General features: G+C 43.6%; 1 protein-coding gene across 6 annotated transcripts in view; it reads left to right on the plus strand.

The window, feature by feature from the left end:
* The window catches only part of taf2 (TAF2 RNA polymerase II, TATA box binding protein (TBP)-associated factor), a 160,599-nt gene extending 141,812 nt beyond the window's left edge, over positions 1–18,787 (plus strand). For 4 of the 6 annotated variants that reach the window (XM_070890558.1, XM_070890553.1, XM_070890564.1 and 1 more), the window contains 4 exons: positions 11,750–11,979; positions 14,957–15,112; positions 16,821–16,926; positions 17,422–18,787. In XM_070890558.1, the coding sequence (XP_070746659.1) occupies positions 11,750–11,979; positions 14,957–15,112; positions 16,821–16,926; positions 17,422–17,687 (758 nt within the window). In that variant the 3' untranslated portion in view covers positions 17,688–18,787. The remainder of the gene's footprint in view (positions 1–11,749; positions 11,980–14,956; positions 15,113–16,820; positions 16,927–17,421) is intronic. The other 2 variants (XM_070890569.1, XM_070890568.1) reach the window with 1 other exon arrangement.
* Positions 18,788–20,104: the final 1,317 nt, after the last annotated feature.

Here is a 20,104-nt window from a genome sequence, read left to right on the forward strand (position 1 = left end):
TGGTGGACTGGGAGGACGAATGCGGTCACCTTGAGAGAGTACAACAGATTCGTGCTCCGTGGAGCCAGTGCCACTCACCCGGGCAGCGCTTCAGCAAGTAATCTGATTGAGGACAGTTTTCTGGACTGCTGTGACACCATGTAAGCCCCTTTGAATATTCGTATCCGCAGGCATGATGGCAGCAATCTGAGTTTGCATCACAGCAAGCTGAGCTTGAATGAAAGCAGGTTGATCTTGCATGTCTGAGCTTCCACTGCAGGACTTCGACTTTTGATGGAAGCTGAGACGCTGCGTCATGGTTGGGTCCACAACTGTGTTGATTGGGTTAGCCACAGCTTCCATGCTGGAAAGGATGGGCTCCAAGATGTGTGCTCCTTGACATTGAAGCAGGTTTTTTGGCAGGCTTCCCAATGCAGTAAGCATTTTGTTGTGTACACCCATCAGCTGCCTTCTGTAACCTGCCCCATCAAAGTTCTCATCTGAGTCCTCTGCAGCAGAAGTCGAGTGTGACCTTGCTCTCCGGTGAGCTGCCTTCCCCCTGCCCTGTGCCCAGTGTCTCAACATGTGAAGATCCCACCTCTAATATATCCTCTAAGAAAAGCACAGTGTCACTATCTGAACTGATGACTGAGAGTGTGAAATCAAGTTGCACTGTGTTTTCATCACTTTATTCTTGGGCTTCCTCCACAGCCTGGCCAGGTTGCACTTGGGTATCATAGAGGACAAAGGCTAAGGGTAAGGTAGTGGTGAGGGGAGTGGGTGGAAAGCAAAGATGTGCATGCTTACACCATCTGCAGCTTGTAAGTCAGAAGAGATTGTGGGATGAGGAGGAATGTGAGAAGGAGGATTAGGTATGAATATACCGCCATCTTCAATAGTTTCAGCCCCGGCACTGGCCACAGCCTCAACAATGGCACTTCCGACAATGGCCAACACTATTGTGTTCCTAACACAGATGGGACTGCACACAGGGAGGTTAAAGTAACAGTGACCTCAGTCTTTATTAAGACACTCCAGAGTGAGGAACAGGCCTTAGGGGCCGGCTTATATACAGTGCTCCCAAGGGATGCTGGGATCTCTTGGGACTTCAGGGGATGCGCTCCCTGGTGGCGGAACGTGGGAGTGCATGCTTTACAGATGCACAACATCACTCCCCCCACCCCCCAAAGTCAAAGTGAAAATTATTTACAAGGTGAGGCAGTCGGGAGCCTTTCTTTCTCTGGTGGACCGCCTCGGTACAAATGTCTGTTCTGTTGTGTTGGCTGTGCCCTCGCTGGGCTGGCGTGTTGTTGGCCCTGCAGGGCTGGGTGAGCCTGGCCTTGCTGGGCTGTTGGGCGTGATGGGTTCGATTTCCTGGTCCGGCGTGGTGTTGTTGATCCTTTAGGTGTGTGTTGTGGGCTCGAAAAAGGTGGTGTCTGCTGTGGGTTGTTCAGGGCAGTCTGTGAACCGCAGCCTCGTTTGGTCCAGGTGCTTTCTGCAAATTTGTCCATTGTCTAGTTTGACTACAAAGGAACATTTTACCGAGAAACGGGTCCGCGTAGTCGACATGGATCCTCGACCATGGTCTGGAGGGCCAGAACCACAAACTTAGTGGTGCCTCTCTGGGCGCGTTGCTCAACTGAGCACACACGCTGCATTGCCGTACACAGGACTCTAAATCAGAGTCGATACTAGGCCACCACACATGGGATCTGGCTATTGCTTTCATCATTACTATACCCGGGTGTGTGCTGTGGAGATCCGAGATGAAAGTCTCCCTGCCCTTTTTGGGTAGCACTACGCGGTTACCCCACAACAGGCAGTCTGCCTGAATGGACAGCTCGTCCTTTCGCCGCTGGAAAGGCTTGATTAGCTCTTGCATTTCAGCAGGGATGCTGGCCCAGCTCCCATGCAGTACACAGTTTTTTTTTTTTACTAGGGACAGCAGAGGATCTTGGCTGGTCTAAGTTCTAATCTGGCGGGCCGTGACAGATGATTTATCATTTTCAAACGCTTCCATGACCATCAACAAGCCTGCGGGCTGCACCACCATCAACAAGTTTGCAGGCTGTGCCATTTCCACTCCCGTGGTGGGCAATGGTAGCCGACTGAGAGCATCCACATAGTTCTCGGTGCCTGGCCTGTGGCGGATGGTATAGTTATACGCTGATAGCGCGAGTGCCCAGATTTGTATGCCTGCTGAGGCATTAGTATTTAACCCCATTTTTTCATCGAACAGGGCTATGAGGGGCTTGTGATCAGTTTCCAGCTCAAATTTGAGGCCAAACAGGTATTGATGCATTTTCTTTACCCCGAACACACACGCACTAATGCCTCTTTCTCAATCATGCTGTCGGCCCTCTTTGCCTTAGACAAGCTCCTGGAGGCATAGGCGACAGGTTGCAACTTCCCGCAACACACTTGACTCCATACGACGACGCATCAGATGCTAGCACAAGTCTTTTACACGGGTTATACAATACAAGCAACTTGTTGGAGCATAAAATGTTTCTGGCTTTCTTAAAAGCAATTACTTGATTTTTTTCCCCATACCCAGTTCTCACCTTTACACAATAACACATGAAGGGGCTCTAAGAGGGTGCTTAACCCCGGTAGGAAGTTACCAAAATAGTTGAGGAGTCCCAGGAACGACCGCAGCTCCGTGACGTTCTGTGGCCTGGGCGTGTTCCTGATAGCCTCTCTTGGCGTCTGTGGGCTGAATGCCGTTCGCTGAAAACTCCACTTCTGTTGCCATGAAGACACACTTCGACCTCTTCAGCCGCAGCCCTACGTGATCCAGTCACTGCAGGACCTCCTCCAGGTTTTGTAGGTGCTCGACAGTGTTCCGACCTGTGACCAATATGTCATCCTGAAAAACCACTGTGCGTGGTCCCGACTTGAGTAGGCTCTCCATGTTTCTCTGAAAGATCGCTGCAGCCGACCGAATTCCAAACGGGCATCTGTTGTAGATGAACAGTCCCTTGTGCGTGTTAATGCAGGTGAAGCCCTTCGAAGACTCCTCCAGCTCCTGCGTCATGTTGGCTGAAGTCAGGTCGAGCTTGGTAAACATCTTGCCTCCTGCCAGCGTCGCAAATAGGCCGTCTGCCTTAGGGTATTGGTCCTGTAGCGAGAAACGTTTAATAGTTACTTTATAATCGCCGCAAATCCTGACCGTGCCATCACTTTTGAGCACTGGAACAATTGGGCTGGCCCACTCGCTGAATTCCACTGGGGAGATGATGCCCTCGCGTTGTAGCCTGTCCAGCTAGATTTCCACTCTCTCCCTCATCATGTGAGGTACCACTCGCGCCTTGTGGTGAATGAGTCCTGCCTCTGGGACCAAGTGGATCCGCACCTTCGCCCTGGAAAAGTTTCCAATGCCTGGCTCAAAAAGGGAAGGAAATTTGTTAAGAACCTGTGTACATGAGGCCTCATCGACATGTGATAGCGCTCGGATGTCACCCCAGTTTCAGCGGATTTTGCCCAGCCAGCTCCTTCCAAGCAGTGTGGGGCCGTCGCCCGGGACAATCCAGAGTGGCAGTTCCTGCACCGCGCCCTCGTAAGTGACCTTGACCATGACGCTGCCCAGGACAGTGATAAGCTCTTTGGTATACGTTCTCAGTTTTGTGTGGATGGGGTTCAGGGCTGGTCTGAGTGCCTTGTTGCACCACAGTCTCTCAAACATCTTTTTACTCATGATGCATTGGCTCGCGCCAGTGTCCAGTTCCATGGCTACAGGTAAGCTATTCAATTTTACGTTTAGCATTATAGATGGACATTTCGTCAAATGTGTGCATCCCATGTACTTCAGCATCTGCCTCCTCTCTCTCAGGCTCAAAATTGCTTTGATCCACCATGGACCGACCGATCTTCCTCTGCCACGCAGTGGTTAGCAGGTTTTGCAGAGCTTGCAGCTCGTCTGCAAGCTCGTTGGAGGTGCCCCATTGTTCCACAGCTCTTGCAAAAATACCCTTTGATGAGGCATGAATAGGCTGAATGGAAGCCTCCACAACGCCAACAATGTGTGAATTTCCTTGCATTCATCCTTTGCTGCGGACTCTGAATCATCTGGGTCACCTGAGGCCTGCTGGCGGTTGCAGACTCGTGGTTTCTGCCCTGTACATTTCTGCTCGCAAACACAGTTCCAGTTAATTTATGAACATTGCTAGTACTTGTGTGCTACGAGATTTGTTTGGTGTCATCACTGGTGGACATAAACGCCTGTGCTATTGCAATGGCCTTACTGAGGGTCGGTGTCTCTAAAATCAAAAGTTTTCGTAGGATGGTCTCGTGGCCAATGCCCAGTACAAAAAAGTCTCTCAGCAATTTGCTCCAGGTAGCCATCAAACTCACATTGTCCTGCAAATCGCCTTAGCTCGGTAACGTAGCTCGCCACTTCTTGACCTTCAGATCGCTGGCACGTGTAGAACCGATACCTCGCCATCAGCACGCTCTCCCTCGGGTTAAGATGCTCCCGAACCAGTGTACACAGCTCCTTATACGACTTATCTGTGGGTTTCACCGGAGCCAGAAGATTCTTCATGAGGCTGCAGGTCGGTGCCCTGCAGACCGTGAGGAGGACCACTCTCCTTTTTGCAGCACTTCCTTCTCCGTCCAGCTCGTTGGCTACAAAGTACTGGTCTAGCTGTTCGGCATGGGCTTCCCAGTCCTCACCCTCCGAGAACTTCTCCAGGATGCCCACAGTTTGCTGCATCTTTGCGTTGGATTTGTATACTCGTCGCCAGTTGTTGTGTTCCTCTAACAGATGAGACTGCTCACAGGGAGGTTAAAGTAACAGTGACCTCAGTCTTTATTAAGACACTCCAGAGTGAGGAACAGCCTTAGGGGCCGGCTTCTATACAGTGCTCCCAAGGGATGCTGGAATCCCTTGGGACTTCAGGGGATGCGCTCCCTGGTGGCGGAACATGAGAGTGCATGCTTTACAGATACACAACAAGCACCATCTCCTCCATGGGGGTTAGAGCATGCAGGTGCGCTCCTTCCCTCCGGTTAGTTCCTGCTGCCTTTGGTTGTGCGCCACTTTCTCCTGTAAGAGAGAAAGAAGTGTGTCAGTGTTGTTCAATCTGTTTTGGTGATGTGGCAGTCATGGTTGAATAGCTGGCAGTATTTACGAGCCAAGATGTGGGTGTGAGACTTGCAACAGTGCTAAATGTGTGAGATGGAGCATATGCATGTTGAATGAGAGTCCTGCTGGTAGGTGAGTGATAGAAACATAGAAAATAGGTGCAGGAGTAGGCCATTCGGCCCTTCGAGCCTGCACCACCATTCAATATGATGGCTGATCATGCAACTTCAGTACCCCATTCCTGCTTTCTCTCCATACCCCTTGATCCCTTTAGCGATAAGGGCCACATCTAACTCCCTTTTGAATATATCTAATGAACTGGCCTCAACAACTTTCTGTGGTAGAGAATTCCATAAGTTCACAATTCTCTGAGTGAAGAAGTTTCTCCTCATCTCGGTCCTAAATAGCTTACCTCTTATCCTTAGACTGTGACTCCTGGCTCTGGACTTCCCCAACATCGGGAACATTCTTCCTGAATCTAACCTGTCCAATCCTGTCAGAATTTTATATGTTTCTATGAGATCTCCTCTCATTCTTCTAAATTATAGTGAGTATAAGCCTAGTCGATCCAGTCTTTCTTCATATGTCAGTCCTGCCATCCTGGGAATCAGTCTGGTGAACTTTCCTCAATAGCAAGAATGTCCTTCCTCAGGTTAGGAGACCAAAACGGCGCACAACACTCAAGGTGTGGTCTCACCAAGGCCCTGTACAGCTGCAGTAAGACCTCGCTCCTATACTCAAATCCCCTTGCTATGAAGGCCAGCATGCCATTAGCTTTCTTTACTGCCTGCTGTACCTGCATGCCTACCTTCAATGACTGATGTACCATGACACCCAGGTCTCGTTGCATCTTACCTTTTAATAATCTGTCACCATTCAGATCATAATCTGCCTTCCTGTTTTTGCCACCAAAGTGGATAACCTCACACTTATCCAAATTATACTGCATCTGCCATGCATTTGCCCATTCATCTAACATGTCCAAGTCCCCCTGCAGCCTCCTAGCATCCATCTCACAGCTCTCACTGCCACCCAGCTTAGTGTCATCTGCAAACTTGGAGATATTACATTCAATTCCTTCGTCTAAATCATTAATGCATATTGTAAATAGCTGGGGTCCCAGCACTGAACCCTGCGGCACCCCACTAGTCATTGCCTGTCATTCTGAAAAGGATCCATTTATTCCCACTCTTTGCTTCCTGTCTGCCAATCAGTTCTCTATCCACGCCAGTACATTACCCCCAATACCATGTGCTTTAAATTTGCACACTAATCTCTTGTGTGGAACCTTGTCAAAAGCCTTTTGAAAGTCCAAATACACCACATCCACTGATTCTCCCTTGTCCACTCTACTAGTTAAATCCTCAAAAAATTCTTGAAGATTTGTCAAGCATGATTTCCCTTTCATGGTGTGGTAATTTGAATAGTGGCTGAGGCTAGTGGTGCAGGTGTTAGAAGATGGCCATGCTTATTTTCAGAGGCTATCCAATTTAGTCCCTATGATGTTTGTAATGCATTGTTATCAACTGCTTTGAATCCCCATGTTGCCAATCATTTTTTTTGCATTACTATCATTAATATAATAAATCATAAAGAAACAACCAACATAAACCAGCTTAATATTCTCTTAAAAATTGCAATAGCAAAGACCCTTTGTGACGTGTGCACTTTAGAGTGAGTGAATTGATGGGCAAACATCCAGATTGTTAATTTATTTGACTTATAAATAAATAAGAAAAGGCCATTACCTCTCGAGTCCTCAGACGATCTATGCTTAAGTCTCTTTCTCTACATGCCGGCCTTTTGTGATATTCACAGACATGGGGGTCAGTTGTCATATGTATGCTGACAACACCTCACTCTACCTACCTTCCACAATTCTACTGACTCTGATATCAAAAATAACTGCCTTTAACGTAGTAAAACGTCCCAAGGTGCTATACAGGAGTGATTGGAAACAAAATTTGATACTGAGCCACATGAGATAGATATTAGGGCAGATGACCAAAAGCTTGGTCAAAGAGGTAGGTTTTAAGGAGTGTCTTAAAGGATGAAAGCAAGGGGGATAGGTTTAGGGAAGGAATTCCACAGCTTAAGGCCAAGGCAGCTGAAGGCACAGCCACCAATGGTTGAGCAATTAAAATCAGGATGCTCAAGAAGTCAGAATTGATGAGCGCAGATATCTCGGAGGGTCATAGATGAATCCGGTCTATTTGGAAGACCAAAGCCATTGTTGGCCTCCATTATAAACTCTGCTTCTTTCTCACATTCCATTCCTTCTTGCTCAGGCTGAACCAGATCATGCAAAACTGTGCAACCTGTTCAACCCCGAGCTGAGCTTCAACCCCTATGCCATGCTCCTCAACAAAACAGTTTATTTCCATCTCTGCAATATCCCTTGACTATGCTCCTGCCTAAGTCCCCTTCCAGATGTCGTCACTAGACCCAATTTTTCCCAATGTCCTACTTGCTGCCTTTCCATTTCCGTCTTCAATAAATTTCAAATTGTTCAAAACTCAGCCACCCATCCGTATCCGCCCTGTCTCTGACTGTCCATTATCCTGTTTTCACTGAGCTGCATTGGCTCCCCATCCTCCAAATCCCTACACAGCCTTTCCCCATCCTGTCTCTAACCTTTATGCTCATCCTATTATCTATGATCTTTCAGCTACCTTGTATTTCTGCAAAGTGTGTATTATTTGTTACACTGGATATCAATTTCTAACAAAAAAATATAGCTAATAGATGGGCTTCAGGAGACATAAGGCCCGAATTTGGTGAACCTACCGCCGGCTTCCGCTGAATTTTCTCAGCAGTCTCACTGTTTTTTCGGCGCTCTCCCATCCAAACAAGTTTGGTGAGGCCCTTACACCGGTGGGGAGAGAAGACTGCTGGGGAGCATCCGCTGGCGTGCAACGCCAACAGAAGTCCTCCCGCCCACTCCCTCCCGAGATTGGTCCGGGCAGTCCTCCGCTCCAGCAGCAGAAAAGACCGTTGCATGAAGGCAGGTCTTACCTGAATGGTAGGTATGAAGACATGCAAAAAAAGGTTAGTGAAAGGGTTTGCTTTATTTTTTTGTGGCGATTTTGTTGGATAGGATCCTCTGAAGGATTTGTTACGGTTTGTTTTTCATTTGAAGATTTTTTTCCTCCCCCTCCCCGGGCTCGACTCTAGCCGCGGTGTTACTTTGCCAAGGATCGCATTTGCTGGCCAGAATCTGATCTGCCGCCCAGAATCAGCGTCTAACACCCATTTTTTCCATTTTCCACTAAACTTCCGCCCAAAGTACCCTCGGGATCTTAGCTGTCTTTTCAACAGTAAATGGGCAGAACTTGGGTTTGACCAAACTCAGGCCCATAGACTATGAAAGTGAAGCTTAAGCAATTTATAAATATCTAAAACCTTTGTAATTATTTTTAATTACCTCCAAATTTATAGGGCACAATTTTCCCCAAAGCCATTTTTTTGGCCTACTTGAAGAGAGTTACACCTGATTTTTTGGAGGCACAAGAACGCCAAAACAAAAGATTCTAAGTTTCCCCGTTGGATTTATTCATTTTGGTGTGGCCTAACCCGACCTTTAGTTTTGGGGATGGGGCCTTGATCTGCCCCAAAAAGATCAGGCTGTCATGGTAACCAGGGACACAATACGAGCTGAAGCATACAGCCAGCTCCCAACACACTGAAAGAATTGAAAAACACAAAGCAGCAACTTAGCTCCAACCCCGCTCAAAGGGCTTGCTGGTCCGGTCCTATTTCTCTCTCTCTCTCTCTCTCTCTCTCTCAGTGAACCGGGGACTGAGAATGGGACTGGACAGCCTTCCTGTGTGTGACAACCGGGGACTGGACAGCCTTCGGGTGGGGTTGGAGGCAAGTTGTTGCTATGTGTTTTTCAATTCTTTTAGTGTGTTTGGGCAACTGCTGCGCCGATTTCCTCACCGCCAATTTCCTTAATTCGAGTAAGGTTTTTCAGCAGAGGCCACATACGCTGGCCTAAGCAGAACTGGAGTAACTCTCAGCTGGCCAAACTTCCCTAATTGACGTAGATGGCTGATTACGCCCCCTTTAGTTGAAAAAAAAAACTAACCTAAAAAAATTATAACTAACTGACTTACACTGGTGCAAATTGATTGGGGAAACTGTGGTTTTTCAATTTGGGCCAAAAAGAGCAGCCTGCTCCAAAAAAATAGCGCAAATCACTGGGGAAAATTGAGCCCATAGTTTATATCTACAGTACAATATATAATTTTAACTTGTAGATATTTGTACTCTACTTTGGGTTAGCAGGATCGATCATTGTGGACATTAGCTGCCAGTGTGCTTTAAGTCCTTGACATTGAACATTTACACAAGGTGATTAATAATTGAACTGTAACTGGGGGTTTATTGAGAAATAGCATTAGGCGTTTGCTCGGAAATTTAATAATTAGTAAAGTACTGTCACATAAATAGAGGACTGAAATGTGAATGCTTAAAATATGAAACACAATTAGCTTATTGGCTTGATAAGTTCGATGCATACATTTTTGAATATTAAAAATGCAAGCCTATCTCCGGAAAAGAAGCTAAATTATTTGTAGATTTTTTTTTCAATGCAACATGGTGAGAACTATACATCTCGACTCAAAGTATAATGCTCTAGTACTTCATTTCTTTTGAACTTCAATACTTTCCTATAGTTATGAAGAAAGGTAACTTAAAAAAAAGAAAAATCACATTTACTATTATACATTCATATTTACTATCGCACTATTCTGCATAATAATCAACTAACTGTGATATTCACTGAAAACATTTCAGTGTGTTTGTAAAATATTGCGTAATTCAAGAACACTCGAGGTTTTGTACTAGTGCACTTGAAGAGTCGTAGCATGTGGGTTCATATCTATAATTCCACACATGATGCATCAACAATCTTAGCTGTACTACCGTGGAAAAGTGTCCTCAGATTATACAGCATCTCCCATACTGAAGGGAAGGAAATCACCTGCTCTCCACTGTTGATTTCTTGTTTCATTGAATCTTCTGTTTGTAGCTAGCCTACTGATTTAGCATCTCACCTCCCCCCACCACCACCACCGCTGCTTTCCAGAGCAATAGCTGTCTGAAGAATGTTTCACAAACTGGCCTTGGATCCAGACTGGCTTCATATTAGAAGGACTTCGAAGTATAGGTAACTTGAGTCAGGGAGAGATTCCAGAAAAGGAAAATTATTACACATTTCAGAATTATTGTACAAACCAATCATTGTGATGTCTGTGTACAATTTATAAGTCGCACAAAGCTTACAGGAGGAAATATTGGAATCTTAATTGGTGGCTGTCCGATTTTGAACACTGCTGTGGGTGCTGACTTTAGGAAAGGTGCTGATTGGCTTATGTCCTACTGTGTACGCCTGTGACTTTCTGCTGAGGAAGAGCATAGGTCTTCTGATGTTGAAATTAGTGAGGCATAAGAACATAAGAAATAGGAGCAGGAGTCGGCTATACGGCCCCTCAAACCTGCTCCGCCATTCAATAAGAACATGGCTGATCATCGACCTCAACTCCACTTTCCCGCCCGATCTCCATATCCCTTGATTCCCCAATCTGTCAGTCTCAGCCTTGAATATATTCAGAGACTCAGCATCCACCGCCCTCTGGGACAGAGAATGCCAAAGATTCACAACCCTCTGAGTGAAGAAATCCCTCCTCATCTCTGTCTTAAATGGCCAACTCCTTATCTTGAGTCTGTGCCCCCTAGTTCTAGATGTGTTTTAAGTTCCAGGTCCAGCTGTTTGTAGAGGTCCGTGAAGGGTATATTGTGTAAGGAGTTTGGCAGTGAAGCAATTGCTTCATTCCTCTTCATGGGTTTTGTGTGTAGGTCAGGCTCCATGCCACAACTCCAGACACTTGGGCGTCCCCATAGTAATGACTTTGAACTGTTAGACAAAGGTGACATTCATTATGATGCTATACCTTAAGTCAGTTGTACAATCTAAACTTTCTTGACAACCTGCTCATTAGTATATTACTAATAGTATATAACATACCAAGCAGCTTTTTCATAGAATGTCTCTTAACAGCTGTACAAAAACAAATTATACCCCATTGAGCTGCATTTTTTGGTCCTTTTTCTTTTATCATATGATTTAACAGAGATGTTCTTTAAGATTATTTAAACTGATCTGTATCAATCCAATTTGGATCTTTCTAGGTTAAGCTGAATTTTAAGGAAATATTCAGTGAATTGCTAAACTTCTGGCCTGGCAAAATTTCCATTTTAATGTTTGTAATTACATAAAAATTCTAGATTTCTTCTCTTCCACATTTATTTGGGTATATTTTTCCTGTGAACTGTTTACTCCCTGGTCTATGCCCCTCCTATAGTCAAGAGTGCTGGTCTTCAAGCAGCTGCTCGGAGGCAAGTGACAAGACTTGCCTCCGCTAATTCAACTCTCAAGTCCCAAAGCTCTCTTTTGTCACACAACAGTCTAGCTGAGATCAGCAACTCAGCAGCAGGTGGGATCTAATCTGTTTTCTCCACAAAATAGGTTCCACATTAGTACTACAGTGCACATCTTGCTGTCATTATTTTAAGTTTCTGTGTCTCGTGAGATTATTTAAAATAAATTTAATGCTTGTCTTGAAAATCAGTGTTGTAGATAATGGAAAGCATCAGCATTTTCTTTTAATTTAATTAAAGGAACTTCCCATGACTGGAGACTTCGCTGTGATGCTGTGGATGTATACTATACCTTGTTTGGCCTCAGCAGACCTTCTTGCCTTCCACTACCTGAGCTAGGTCTCGTCCTCAACTTGAAGGAAAAGAAGACTGTGCTGAATCCTATTATTATTCCTGAGACGGGAGCAAGTGGTCAAGAGACCATAGGCAATGCAAACATACATGGGCTAATGTCTGGCTTCCAGATTAATGTAAGCAAGCAACAGTATTTTCTCTCAATTCATTTTGATAATTCAACTCTCAAGTCCCATTTACCCATTACTCATGTGTTCCCCAACCTACATTGGCTCATGGTCCAGCAATGTCTCGAATTTGAAATTTTCATCCCTCCAAGGCCTCGTCCCTCCCTATCTCTAAGCTCCTACAGCCCTCCGAGATCACTGTGCTTCTCCAATTCTGGTCTCTTGTGCATCCCCAATTTCCATCGGAACACCATAGGCCGTGCCTTCAGCTGCCTAGGCCCTAAACTCTGGATTTCCCTCCCTAAACTCCTCCATCTCTCTCTCCTCTTTTTAATACGCTTCTTAAATCCTTCCTCTTTGACCAAGCTTTCGGTCGCCTGTCCTAATACCATCTTACATGGCTCGATGTCAAATTTTATCTGATGAAGCTCCCTTGAAGCACTTTTGGTATATTTTACTACGTTAAAGGCACTATATTAAGGCACGTTGTTGATGCAGGTATGCAGATAAATGATCAAAATTAGATATTTCTTGTGAGCTTCCTGCATTAATACCTCCATTCCATAATCAGGTAGCAGCAGGCACATTTTAAATGCAGCTTATTCAACCATTTCATTCCCTCACTCCAGAAAAACAAAACTTCTTTTTACATGATGTTTCATTCAAAATTCTGAGAATTAAGGAAACTCCCACAGATGCAGGAAACCATGATTAGGTGACCCTGATCCTCAAATTCAAGAGGATCTGGTCAGAAGGTGGACCACTTGCAGTAGTTGGCATCTGTTCAGCATTAGTTTGAGGGGTAATGATTACTCACTGAATAATAGCAGTCTGTTGCAAATGGTTCAATTGTTCATAATTGATTTATTTAAAAAAATAGTGTGAGGAAGTAGTGGTAATCCATGTATTTAATCTGGTTTTGCTTTGAGAAACGTGCACAAAAGCACTTTTTTTTCCCTCTAATTCTGATTCCACATTTGCATTCTTTACATTTTCTCAATTATGAATTCCCTAATGCATTCCTCATTTAATAACCTTTCATAAAGGGAGTTAACCTCTGAACCATTCTGTTAGATTATTATGTAGCTTTAAAAAACAATTTAAACTTTACCTTATCTGTTTTCTAAATGTTGATATTCTGAAACAAAATACTACAAATGTGTGCATTCTCCTACAGAAACCACTTTTAATTCAAGTCACTTGTCTTCTGTACATTCACAGTGGAGGTTGTGCCTTTTTTGTCAGATTTTCTAAAGAATATTGATCAGATGAAACATTAATTCTGAATAGTGGCTTCACAGGCAAGTAGGTGCTTCTTCCAACATGGAAGAAAAAATAAATCATCTGCAAACATTACCCCTTTATGAGCTTTGCCCATTTCTCGGGTTTACCCGTAGTTTTTTGTTTCCCTTTCTGTTGCCACCAATTCTCTGCTTTCACAATCGCAAAACAATTATTTTGCTGTTCATCAGTTGAATTAGTTCTGAATATAGTGGTGTCATATATGGTGTCATTTTTAACTGTATCGGATCAGTTACAAAACTGAAGATTATTTTTGAGTTTATTTATTTCATTAAAATGTTTGACATGGCTCAGATTCTCTGTAGTTCCAGCAAGCTTTGGATTTCAATTTATTTTGAATGGCTTGGATTCTTTCCAGTGACCAGTACCCTTAAATTATCTTTGCTGCCTTTCATCATTGCACATAATGGCACAAACTTTTCCCTCTGAGCCTTGCCACTCTCTGGAAAGAAAGCAACATCTGCACCCACTCCTTGTGGTCCACGGGCTGGCCAAAGACTCAGACGTGCTTCTAGATGGTGGCATCATAGATTGAACAGTCCTGTCACACCGTTATTAATGTGAGGCAAGGAAGCGATATCCCATGAACTGCGAATCACCACAAGTTGCTGGATGATTCACGCCACTCCTCAGTTAGTCTCGTGATAATGGCAGATCGCCCTCAAACGCCACGTAAGTTTCAAGAAATTGCTGAATTTACACATTAATTGTTAATTAAACTCGCCACAGAGTTAGGGCTAGTACTTAACAGAATAAGTACCTTTTTAATGACAAGATTTATGTTCCTGCATTCCCACTCAACCACTTCGGCCCAGAAAGAGAACAATTGAAGCTATGGAGTGTCATTCATGCAGGTAGTAAATTATTGTTGGAAATTTTTGTAATGCTTTTCCTTTCTCATTCTCTTAATCCAATCTTTCTTTTCCTCTCCATTTCTTTTTCTTTTTCTACCTGATTTGACTTTAATTTGCCCTATTTCTTTCTCCATCATTCCTGTTTCTTTCTTGATCCTTAAATTTCTGGTTAAGGAGATAGTCTGTTGTTCCCAAATGCCCTGTTTCCTTTACCACGATCAGCTCACAGTTCCAGGAAATTGCAGAGCAAAATTGTTTTACCATGAAGGAAAAAGTCTATAATTTCATTGGTTATAAACCGTTTTGAGATGTCCTGAGGTTGGGAAAGGAAGTTCTTCCTTCTTTATTGTATAGGAGCAGGTTTATAAAGTGGTAATGAGATTCACAGCTGTTTTATTTTTCTTGGTTTTACACCTTGGCTTAGTAGTAGCTCTCCACTTCCAAATCAGAACGTTGTGGATTCAAGCCCCATTCCAGAGACTTGAGCACATAATCTAGGCTGACAACTCAATGCAGTATTGATGGAATCCTACATTGTCTGCTGTGCCATCTTTCAGATAAGATGTCTGCATCGCCCCCCACCCCTCCTTGGGTGAATGTAAAAGATCCCATGACAATATTTATCCATCAACCACCACCACTTAAAACCGATTAGTGGTCATTTATCTTCTTGTTGTTTGTGACACCCTGCTGTGTGCAGATTGGCTGCTATGTTTCGCTAAATTATAGAGGTGACTACACTTCAAAAATACTTAATTGGCTGTGAAGCACTTTGGAACATCCTGAGGTTGTCAAAGGTGCTATATAAATGCAAGTTCTTTCTTTCCCAGGAAGAGGAGCATCTTGCCAAGGACTCTGTATCCACCGGGTCTGGAGTTCAGCAGGGTGTAAAGAGAAAAGCTGAGACCCCACTTGGTTCCCCACTGGAACCTGGCCAAATTCTGGAGAAGGATGAAGATAACAACAAAGTTAAACTTAAAATCAAAGTAAGGAGGTTCTTTTAAATTGATTACAAATGCAGTTTCTGGAAAATAGAGCATCTCTTCACCTTAATTAAAATAAAAACTGAAATTATTGGAAACATTATGCAGACCAGGCAGTATCTGGAGAGAGAAACAGGTAACCTTTCAGATCGATGGCCTTGTATCAAAACTGAAAGATGTTAGAGATGAGCAGCTTTTGAGCAAGTACAGAGCAATGAAAAAGGGGGTAGGAAAGGAACAAAAGAAAGAGGTTGAGGGTGGAGGGCAGGAGTGCTTAAATGACAAGTGGTGATGGTGCAAGGCAAAAGGAGATGATCATGAGAAAGATGGGTTCAGAGGAGGTGTAAATGGTTACAGCAGAATAGCAAATGGGGACGGGAAGCATGGAAAATCTGACCGAGGAAAAGGTGCACATGGCTCAGGACTGTGGTGGAAGAAAGGCAGGTAGACCCCAGGAAGTGCAGACCACCCCACCGGCTGTGTACCAATCGGGGTTCCCCACCCCAAGTACCAGCCCAGACAATCTCCACTCCCAGTGGCTCTGGTGCTGCCATCCTCCATTAATGTTGAGGATGACTGCACCAATGTTGAGGCGGGAAGGTTGTAAAGTGGCTAGTAGAAAGATGAGACGCTGTTCCTCAAGCTTGCGTTGAGCTTCATTGGAACAGTGTTGGAGACCAAGGTCAGAGTGGGATGAAGAATTCAAGTGGCAAGTGATCGCAAGCTCAGGGTCACGCTTGCGGACTGAACAAGGTGTTCAGCAAAGCGATCACCCAATGTAGGGGAGAACTGATTGTGAGCAGAGAATACAGTATACAAAGTTTGGAAGAAGTACAAATTGGTGCTTCACCTGGAAGCAATGTTTGGGGGCTCTGGACAGTGGCAAGGGGAGCAGGTAAAAAGGCAGTTGTTGCATGGGAAAGTGCCTTTGAGAAATGGAGCAGGTATTGGTGATAGTAGAGTGGACCAAGGTGTCACAGAGGTAATAGTCTGTTAAGAATGCCTCTTTGTGTCTCCTTCGCAGCTTACTTTCCCCACCTAGCTTTGTGTCGTCAGCAAACTTGGATACATTGCACTCAGTCTCCTCATCTATGTCCTTGATATAGATTGGAAACAGCTGAGGCCCAAGCATTGATGCTTGCGGCACTTCACTAGTTACAACCTGGCAACCCGAAAATGTCCCGTTTATTCCTACTCTCTCTTTTTTCTGTTCGTTAACCAATCCTCTATCCATGCTAATACATTACCCCCAATTCCAAGAGCCCTAATCTTGTATAACAACCTCTTGTGTGACACCTGATCGAATGCCTTTTGAAAATCCAAATATACTGCACCCACTGTTCGCCTTTATCTACCCTGCTAGTTACAGACTCAAAAATCTCTTGATAGATTTATCAAACACCGTTTCCTTTGCATAAAAGTGTTGACACTGTGTAATCATACTATTATTTTCTAAGTGCCCTGTTACCACGCCCCTATTGGCTTTTTCCCTACTACTGATGTCTAGCTAACTGGCCTATAGGAAGGATCAGCGAAGGTAAGGATGAAGTAGAAGTCACCTTAATTGGTTTGTTTGTGTAAGCTGAACAGATCAGTACAACAAAATATGTACTTAAATCCCAACATAGTAAAAATGCAGGTTGATATTTCTGCATAATGGGGGGGGGGGGGGAAATCTTGGTACTATAATTTTTATTTTATTTTATTTTAGTTTTCTAATTCTCAAGAAGATGAAGAGATTGACATGGATTCTGTTCATGATAGTCAAGCTTTTATTTATCACCAGCTGAACATACTTGAACGGCCATCCACTCCAGGTAAGAGAAATTGGAGGAAGTTGATGCATTAAATGTGGAAAAGGGGACCAAGTAGTGCTCAGAGTTACAGTAAGCTGATTGTGTGTGACTGCGTATTTTATTGTCTTTACTGAATGAGCAGTTCACTCGATGTCGAGCTACACATGTATAATGGTCACTTCAGTAAGAAACTGGACTGGTGCTTGTGGCACTGAATCCCAGCAAAAAGTTAAAACTGTCAGGAAAGGAATAAGGAAAAAACATGACACGAATTTTTAAAAAAGGTGCGACTGCTAATTAAATATGGATTCAATGGATTGCTCAATAATACCACTTTTGCTGAATGAAGCTCTCTGCTCATTCAAATTGTATTTGTGTTTTATTTCAATATCAGCTGTCTTTGGAACAAAATCTTGAGCAACTGGTCTTTATAGTATATACTATGTGTGTGTGCGATGCACATAAATGGGAAGCAGTGTGGTTTTTTTAAAGTATCATTGTGTGCTGTTTTCATAGGAAAAGAAACACCAGCCATAGAAACTGCCATGATTTCCATGCCAGCTACCCCACTTCCTTCAGTTGGCAAAGAGTCCAGCTCATCGAGACATGGGGAACACCACCATCACCACCATCATGAACACAAGAAAAAGAAGAAAAAGCATAAACACAAGCATAAGCATAAACACAAACATGATGGGAAAGACAAAGAAAAAGACCTGTTTACTTTTACAAACAGCCCGGCTAGTGGGCGGTCTCTGAACTCTCCTTCAATTTCAGACTAAATTATATGGTGAACTATCTAAGCAGCCCAGTAGATCAATCATTTTAAAGAAGAAAAGACTGAATGTGAAGCAAGACAGATGACTTCTGCCCTCTTTTTTTGCCAAACTGCAGTTCACCAAGCAAGTAACCAAAACTCTATTAATATTGTATAATCTACATATACAAACTGAATATGAGCCTCATTCCATATGTTTAGCTAATCTATATTGGCAGCTACTGGTTTCTCCAAACTGACACTCCTTGCTTTTTTTGAGACTGCTTAAAATCAATTTGTGCCCCACCCCCCACCCCCAACTAACAGTTATTCTATGTAAACATATCTTTTCAAGAGATCTTCTAAATTAGCAGGACCCTGTTGCACATCATACTCTATCTGCTTTTTTTGCCTGCCCAACATTTCTCGGGGGGGTAAAAGTTGTTCACAGTAAAATCTTGTACGATACAATGTACATTCTTGGGACAACCATGCAGTATAGAAAAAGGTATGGGCCTGAAATTCCTGAGGGTCTGCTCTGCCACTGCAGGTTGGCCTCTTGGGTGCGAGTAGAACTGAAGCCTATGGAGGACATAATGGATGGAATTCCTGGGGTAGCCCAAGACCTCCCCCGAATATGCAATCTTGATGTCGAGGGGAGGTGGGGAGAGGGGCAGCACTGGAAAAAGGAAGAGGAGAAAACATGGAGTGGAATCCCGGTGAAGCCAGTTGTATTGCATTTTGCAATTCTCCATAGGGCGATGCATCCCAGTTCAGCAGTGGGCCTGATCGAATTTCAGACCCTTGGTCGTCACTGCCTACTAGGGTTGTAAAGGGACACCTGGTGGCCCGTCCTCCTTCACGATTTAGTTGAAGGTCGTTTTTTAAAATGTTCACCGGTTACTGCCAGCTTATGCTATCTTTAGTTGGCAGTTGTATTTAACTACAAATTTCATTTGTGATATCCTGTTAACTAATGATGGCACTGATTCTTTTACTTGCACCAAAGGACTTCTGGTGCAAGGCATTTTAATAGAAAGATTGTTTGTATTGCATTTACTCTGGTTTTATAAGAATGCTGTTGGGTCTATGTAAGTCTAAATAATAAAATGTGTCTTTAGTGATTGTAGTGTCTGTTGTGAATGTAAGTTATTTTTCTTTTTCCTCATTTGGCTAAATGTCTTTTCTTCCTCCTTGCTTAAGTACCTTTTCTTTTTCTTCATTAGGTTTGTGTTTTTCTTATTTATCATTTGTTATTCATGAATCATTTTGCACAAACCTTTCTCCCAAATTTAAATTTTCTCTCCAATCACATTCCTCAAAAAGTCCCCAATCACAGCAAAAAACTGCCTAATCACATTGCAGCAAAAAGCATTCTCCCACGATACAGCCACAGCAATGGTTTCTCCCCCACTCGCTTATATTGTCTTTAAAATAAAATTTCTATCCTCTTAAAAGTATAAATGCCACAAATCCAAGTTTACCTTACTTTGTACAATAGAAATAAACAAGCCAAATTGCAAGGTTCCCTATCAGGTACCTGGACTCCAACTAGCCTTAAACTTGACTGCCAGACATCAGCTAGACTGCCAGTTGTAGCCTCTGACTCTCAAGCAGCTTGGACTTCAGCTTCTAGCTTGCACTGTGCCAATTTGACATATGCTCTCTGAAGCGGAATAGGCTGTGGAATTCAGTGAGTTACAACAGCAGTGATTTAAGTGTCTGCCTAACACCTTAATGCAGGACGTCAGAATGTCTTGACACAGGCTCTAGACTGCATATGAGCAACCATGGAAGATCTAATGGATTAAAAATAGTTTTCATTTTTGTATATCCAGCAGTTATTGACTTAGTACTGTATTTTAATATAGAAGATAATAGAATTGCTTGAATAATTTCTACATTAAAATATTTTACACAGTCCTCTGCTAATTTAGGTCTAAATTTACTGAATAGTGCATTTAAAATACTATGAATCAGTGGGTTTCTATTTGTTATCTCAGCAGTAAAGACATTTTCCAGGTAGACCTAGGCAAGGCAGAAACTAGAACCTTTTGCAGATTTCTGTTTAGCAATATACCTAACTTTGTAATAATTTCTTTGTACAGTGAGATTCTGGAATTGTTAATGAACAATTTAGTGTATAATTTTAATAAACAGGTGCTTTTATTTAGGACATTTTTCTTCTTCTTAGGCAGTCCCCCGGAGTCGAGGATGAATTGTTTCCACACTAAATGAGTTCTAAGGTGACTGATGATACCAATGCGGGATCTACAGTCTCTCTCGCAGGTGGGGCAGATGGTGGGTGGGGTCCATAGAGGCTTTCCGGAGGTCCGCAAAATAATGAGTACAGAGCAGGGTAGGCCTTACAGAACATGTGGCGGCCACACTCCGCTCCCACCTCCTGGCTCGCACCAAGCCTCTGCCTCCAGCCGACGACCA

This window comes from Pristiophorus japonicus, chromosome 1 (assembly GCF_044704955.1).
Source record: "Pristiophorus japonicus isolate sPriJap1 chromosome 1, sPriJap1.hap1, whole genome shotgun sequence".
Classification (NCBI taxonomy): Eukaryota; Metazoa; Chordata; class Chondrichthyes; family Pristiophoridae; genus Pristiophorus; species Pristiophorus japonicus.